Consider the following 7,500-nt stretch of genomic DNA (forward strand, 5'->3'; position numbering starts at 1 on the left):
GGGGGCGCTGTTGCGCGACGGATCCTTGTCCGGAACTACTCCTATACCGCCCTCGGGAGCGGCCCGCCCAATATGCCGCTCCCCGTGTGTGCCCCAGCCATATCCGGATCTGGCGAGCTGGGATACGATCCCAGTCCCCGGTGGGCAGCTTGCACTAGTGGCCAGTGCTTAGACCGCTACACCACCGCGGGGCAAGACCTCCGATTTCTACCTCCACTGGCCCTCCCCTGCAACAGATGTACTCAGCAACTCTTAGAGGAGGTTGAATGCACCTCTCATCTCCAAAAGCACCGTTAAACCAGGCTGAGAATATATTCTACAAGGATAATGGGGAAAGTAAATATATCCTCATTAGTAAATATGTCCTTATACCATGTGTTCATACTGGGTAGCATGCATACAGTATCAATCACTCTTAACGACGCCACCTTAAAGGTCTTCCCCTGCCTCTAAACATCTGGGCTGTTCCAGCTCTATTATACAGGATGATGCGCTGAAGCTATGTATGTTAATGACCCTGGTGTGACTAGCTACTGTCTGCATCACCATGACTTCACCTTCACACACGGACACACTGTGTACTGTGTGTGTGTGTGTGTGTGTGTGTGTGTGTGTGTGTGTGTGTGTGTGTGTGTGTGTGTGTGTGTGTGTGGTGTGTGTGTGAGTGTGTGTGTGGTGCGGTGGGTGTGTGTGTGTGTGTGCGCCCTGGAAAATGACTCTGCCTTTACTCAAGGTGTAATTCTTGAACTTCACAAAAATGAAATAAAGGTTTATATTTTGGTGGTAGCTACTGCAGGTTCCACCATTTCTCTCATCCCAGACCCCGACCAGACCAAACCCAGACCCAGTCCAACTAGTTGTTTCTCCATAGCAATCAATCATTTGGTGCAGGCAGCTTAGGCCTCAGCCTACCTACAGGCTGGGCCTCAACCTACCTACAGGCTGGAGCCTCAACCTACCTACAGGCTGGCTATTCATCTCACCCTGACAGCCACATTACCAGTGGGTCATGCTGCTCTGCTCTGCTCTGCTGCTCTGGGAGGGAGGGGAGGGGAGGGGAGGGGAGGGGGATGGGAAGGGAGAGGGAGGGAGGGAGGGAGGGAGGGAGGGGAGGAGGGGAGGAGGGAGGGAGGGAGGGAGGGAGGGGAGGAGAAGGAAGGGGTGAGAGGAGGCAGGGGGAGGGAGGGAGGGAGCACATTACAGTCTGGTCTGTGTCAGACGGGTCTCTTTACCAGTAGGTCTTGTCGTTGTTGCCGAGCAGCTTCTCGATCATGTGTTCCACCCTGATGAACCAGCTGGGGACGGCCTTGTAGATGAGGGGCGTGTCTGACCTGGGGGAGGGAGGAGCAGGCGGAGGTTAGAGGTCAGCGCCACACCTCTACGCATATGAACAAACATACTGTGTCATAACACCTCTATGCATATACAAGCATAATGTGTATTATAACACCTCTACACATATATACAAGCATAATGTGTATTATAACACCTCTATGCATATATACAAGCATACTGTGTATTATAACACCTCTATGCATACATACAAGCATAATGTGTTTTATAACACCTCTATGCATACATACAAGCATAATGTGTATTATAACACCACTAGGCATATGAACAAGCATACTCAGGGTTTTTCCTGCATAGAGAATTATGAGGCGGCCGGCCTCCAGCTCTCGACAAAAACTCTGACGATAGTATTTTCTACAAGTGTTGCACTCGGTAGATTACTGTAATTGTTAACTGCAATTGCGGCATTGCACAATTTCTTAATAGGTTTCCTGAATTAACGTTATATCCTATCAATGTTTTCAGCTTGCAGATATTAACGGCTGCTCATAAAATCAGCGATTTCTTTGCAAAGCCAGTCCGCGAGGAGGTGAAACAGCGCAGACATCAGATTATTACAGGCTGAGGGAAAGGTTAACAAGTAATAATTCATGTTACTGACGGACTCGAGAGGCGGTAAAATTTGTCAGCTCTGAAAGTAGTGCCCAGCCAGGGACTGGTGACGGAGAGTCAGACGAGTGCAGGACCACGGGACCAGAGTGCAGGACAGGGGTCATGGGATGAGGATATAGACAAGCGTCTTAAAAGTAAAGGCTATAAGACCGACTCCAAGCAGCTTGATGTTCCTGTGTGACTACAGTTGCAAATAGTATTAAGAAGTTTAAGGTCCATGGGACTGTAGCCGACCTCCCTGGTCGCGGTCGCAAGAGGAGAATTGACCCAGATTGAACAGAAGGATAGTGCGATTGGTAGAAAAGTAAAGGAGCCAAGGACAACTTCCAAAGAGGTACAAGCTGAACCGAAAGGTCAAGGTACATCAGTGTCTGATCTCACCATCAGTCGCTTTTTGAGTGACAGTGGGCTCCATGGAAGAAGACCTCAGGAAAGACTGGAATTTGCTAAAGACTATCAAGGCATTCTGGAGCGAAACATACTGCCCAGTGTCAGAAAGCTCTGTCTCAGTCGCAGGTCATAGGTCCTCCAACAGGATAATGAATGAATGAATGAATGGACTTTATTGTCATCGCTACAGTACAGGTACCAAACAACGAAATTTAGGAGGGGTGGCTCCCCTGGTGTTAGGAAAGGGGAAAAAAAATAAAAACTTTTAGAAAAAGAATAAAATCACAAGAAGGTAAGGAGCTGGTTTACATAAATAAAGGCTATGTACACAATCCACTGTACTATACTGCACAGATAGTCAACTAGGGTTGTCATATTGCACAAAAGTATTTTTTCACGTTATTTAAAGTGTCACAGTTTGCAGGCTTGAAATGTACATGTTTGTGCCTCAGCACTAGCTGCCATACAATCCGTCCAGACTGTCCTGGCCCAGAACTTAGGCCTTTTCTGTGTTCAGGGCCTTGACGGCCCTGTGGTAGAAGCAGTTCTTCAGTCTGTTTGTCTTAGCGGCCGGGGTCCTGTACCTCCTTTTCGAGGGCAGCCTGATAAAGTGTACGTGCCCAGGGTGGGTCGGGTCCCTGGAGATCTTGGAGGCCTTCCTGAGACAGCGTGTGTTGTACAGCTCTTCCAGAGAGGGGAGGGGGCGCCGGTGATCTTCTGTGCTGTTCTCACGACTCTCTGTAGCGCATTTCTCTCCGCTGTTGTGCAGCTGTAGAACCAGTTGCAGATGCCGTAGGTGAGGATGCTCTCCACTGCGCCGCGGTAGAAGGCCACCAGTATCTCCTGCTTGTTGTGTTCTTTCCTGAGGCATCTCAGGGTGTATAGCCGCTAATGACCCAAAACACACAGCTAAAAGCACCCAAGAATGGATAAGAACAAAACATTGAACTATTCTGAAGTGGCCTTTTATGAGCCCTGATCTGAATCCTATTGAACATCTATGGAGCTGAAACATGCAGTCTGGAGAAGCAGCCTTCACACCTGAGACAGTTGGGAGCAGTTTGCTCAGGAAGAGTGGGCCAAACTACCTGTGACAGGTGCAGAAGTCTCATTGAGAGCTACAAAAATCGCTTGATTGCAGTGATTGCCTCTAAAGGTTGTGCAACAAAATATTAGGTTACGGGTCCCATCATTTTTGTCCATGCCATTTGCGTTTTTGTTTTATTATTTAAAATATTCCGAATCCAAAATCAAAAGCAACGTCTGATTCCTATTAGGCCTAAATATGGAATAAACTATGATGGATGCCAATTACTTTCGTGAGTTTCAAGTTATTTCAGAGAAAATTGTGGGTTCTTCTTTTGTAGTTGAAGGGTACCAAGAAATTTGGCCACGTCTGTAAATCTCAATCTCCAAACGCACCATTAAACCAGGCTGGGAATATATTATTACACAAGGATACTGGGGAAAGTAAACGAGTCCTTATTTTCCAACGTGACAGTTAACCGCCAAATTATCGATGGATCTTTTTTTCGTGACAGTTTTAGTTCACCAGGAACCGTATTTACAGACTACCGCATCACATCGCCCGGGAGTTCATCCAGGCAGCCACCATTAATTATGAATACAATGTTTTCTTAATGCGGAGACGGATCGCTGTGTACCGAGGTCTCGCACGACAGATTGGAGGATAAAAGCTTGTCGCTCCTCAAGGCCAGGAAGAAACAGACCAGCCATTCCTCTCCGCTAATGTCTGGAGAGGTTGGAGGGAGAAGGGAGGATGAAAAATACATATATTTCGTAAATCAATAACCTCCGTCCCTCCCGGTGGGGCAACCGTAACAAGCAAACTACAGAGAGACGAGAAGATGCCAAGACGAGAGGATGCCGAGCCAAGGAGCTGGGGTCGGGGGGAGCTTGGAGATACTGGATTCCTGTCAGTTTTATTCAGTATTGAAGAGGGCCCGGTCAGCGAGCTCCACTGTGAGGCCCAGTCAGCTAGTTGCTGCTCCACCATAAGGCCCCCGGGCAGCCAAGCTGCTCCACCGTGAGGCCCCATCGAGCATGCTTCCCATATTAATTAGGGCTGCGTATCGCCACTGATTTCCCAAAACGATTTGATTCCCGATTCACAAGGTCCCGATTCGATTCACGATTCGTGATTCGATTTGATTATTTAGTTACCAATTTGGCTTGAATATGAAAGAGATTCTCTGAACTAATGCTGTAAATGATTCAAGGAACCCTCTAACATGTTGCATTGTTAAAAATATAAATGTTTACATTAAGAATTTACTGAGGATACTGGAGACTGAGGCTGGGTGCAGTGCTGCTGACTCAACAGGGACAGTATTGACTCTATGCTAATGTCTCACTGGGGACGAACAGAAAGCTGCTATCAGCTCCTCTCCTGCCCCTGTGGAGGTCAGAAGGAGACCCTGTACAGTGGCCTGGAGGCGAGCGGGAGAGGCACGGAGGACATGACAGATCAGGTGGAGGAGGAGGAGGAGGAGGAGGAGGAGGAACCACCCCCCCCCCCCCCCCCCCCCCACCTTAAAAGAGAAAGCCTTGAAAGCTGCTGCAGCAGTTCTAATTCCACAAGAATGAACACACGTTTTAGTTGTTTTCCCTGCGCTAACAAGGGGATAATGAAGTGTATCAACTGTAATCAGTCGATCGATAACGCACCTAACTAAGCTACTCAGCCCGCTCAGTGAAGTATCAACACGCTCGACAAGTCCTTCCATAGTTCAGTTAGCTGTGTTGAATCGTTTGCCGGGCAACAACAGCAACCTCCAGTCGTATAGCGTCTGGGGCTGCCTAATTAGCAGTTAGCTAGTTAGCAGTAGCAGCGCTAGTCTCCAGTCCTATAGTGTCTGAGGGGTAAGCTATTTAGCAGTAGCAATTAGCTAGTCAGCAATAGCAGTTAGCCAGTTAGCAGTAGTAGTTAGCTAGTCAGCAATAGCAGTTAGCCAGTTAGCAGTAGTAGTTAGCTAGTCAGCAGTAGCAGTTAGCTAGTCAGCAGTAGCAGTTCTCACCTCCAGCAGAACGGTAGCTATGCTTGAAGGTGCTAGCGTTGACGAGGCGACCCTTCTCCTTCAGCAACTTGATGATGTTCTTGTCTGCATCCTGAAAACAGAAGACTTGATTAAAACGTCATTGTTCCCAAGGGGGACATTGCCTGGGACACACGACAACACTGCTGTATAAATTACAAGAATGTTATCGTATGATTTGCATCTGTATGCTGTGCATATGATAAACCAACTTAAATGTGTACATTGACTTCCATATCATGTAGGCTACATCGAATGCAAGTCATGCACCGGTGGGCTGGTGGAGGTAGATATCGGAAGATGGGCTTAATTAGACCTTGTGGAGGGGGTGGGGGGCTACACTATTTCATTTATGTTCATGTCGACACTGTGATTTCTCTGAAGTGCCTCATAAATGGCCGTATTGGCGCCTGTTGCTGCCTGAAAGTAGCTTTTTTTCTCCTACAGTCAGATTAACTCCGTTTAATGGAAACCTGTCCACTGTGTCCTTGCTGCGGTACAATTGGTTTCCTGTCTAGATCATAATTGGTTTCGGGAGCCGTTTATTAACCTGCGGTCCGACGCTACGGCGAGGGAGGCAGATCACGATGCGGGCCGCCAGGTTTGTTAACCCCTTCCTCACCTCACTGTCAGACACAGTCAGAGGTTTTTTAACGGTTTAACTCAAAAACTGCCAAAGCATTCCGGAACACTCACCCAGCTAGAGTGACAGTTTTATGTGGTATTTTTACCCTAGCAACAATACTTAGGCTACAAAGTGAAGCATCATCATTTATGTATTTTTGGGTGAATAAAGTCACTCGACACTTAAGAATGCTGACAATTTGGGGCGACTTTATTCAGCCTGCTGCACTAAATGAGTTAATAATGACACCTATGAATAAGCGGTGTCTGTGAAGTGCCAAACCGCTGGGGCTGTGAACACACTCCGTCAGAAAAACTGAACACCGCCCACGAGTTATAAATATTCAGCTCAAATTCTCAAAGGAATATTTTTTTTAAAAGAAAGCTATTGCGAGGTGAGACATTACATTTGGCTGTGGGCCAGGCCTGTGACTCTGGCAGAGAGAGAGGGAGGGAGGAAGAGAGAGAGGGGGGGAGGGAGGGAGGGGATGAGAGAGAAAGGGGGAGGGAGGGAGGGAGAGACAGAGGGAGGGAGAGAGAGGGAGAAGGAGGGAGGGAGGGGGTGAGAGAGAGAGGGGGAGGGAGTTAGGGAGAGATAGAGGGAGGGAGAGAGAGGGAGAAGGAGGGAGGGAGGGATGGGGGGAGAGAGAGAGGGGGAGGGAGGTAGGGAGAGATAGAGGGAGGGAGAGAGAGGGAGAAGGAGGGAGGCGAGGGAGAGAAATAAGAGAATAGCAAAAGGGAGATATAAAGAGAGAGAGAAAGAGAGATACAGAAAGAGAGAGAGAGAGAGAGAGAGAGAGAGAGAGAGAGAGAGAGAGAGAGAGCATAGAGACACCAGGGTGGACCGTGGTGTGGACGTGTAACAGATTAGCTCGGCTGCGGCCAGGAGACACAGGTGGCTCTGCGCTGCCTGGAGAGATTGGTCACTGGTCTGTTCTGCAGGGCAGCTAATGAGATTTCTCCTGAGGGAGCGGAGGACCGGACAGAGCACCGGCTCTACAGGGGCGGGCCAGGCCAGCTGTCAGGGGGGGCTTGGAGGGAGGGAGGGAGGTGGATATCTCTCTCTCATCCCTGTTCATAGGAGGTAGGTGGGGGAGGGTTTGAAGGCTCCAGGGAAGAGGGAGGGGTGAAGCAGGCTAGGTGGGTGGATCTCCATCTCTCTCTCTCTCTCACCAACCTTGACGTACTGTCCCACGAAGTCGGTGACCTCAGCGGTGAAGCAGCCAGACGCGTCTACGGGGCAGATGGGGGACGAGTCCCTCTGGATGATGTTGTACTCCATACACACCCGGAAATCATCCTGGGGAGAGAAGACAGATAGATGGATAGAACGTAGAAAAATAGATAGATAGATAGATGGAGCACAGACAGAAGATAGATAGATGGATAGATAGATAGACAGAGAGCAGATAGATAAAATAGAGCTAGATGGATAGACAGATCGATAGATTAATAGATAGACAGA

General features: G+C 48.5%; 1 protein-coding gene across 1 annotated transcript in view; it reads right to left on the minus strand.

Annotated features, from left to right (window-relative positions):
• iars1 (isoleucyl-tRNA synthetase 1) overlaps positions 1-7,500 on the minus strand; it is a 61,869-nt gene that overhangs the window by 35,611 nt on the left and 18,758 nt on the right. Inside the window, 4 exon segments of the mRNA XM_080545480.1 lie at positions 1,232-1,331; positions 5,394-5,409; positions 5,412-5,484; positions 7,213-7,335. Coding sequence (XP_080401606.1) covers positions 1,232-1,331; positions 5,394-5,409; positions 5,412-5,484; positions 7,213-7,335 — 312 coding nt within the window.

Source organism: Nansenia antarctica (genome assembly GCF_963989245.1).
Source record: "Nansenia antarctica genome assembly, chromosome: 15".
Classification (NCBI taxonomy): Eukaryota; Metazoa; Chordata; class Actinopteri; order Argentiniformes; family Microstomatidae; genus Nansenia; species Nansenia antarctica.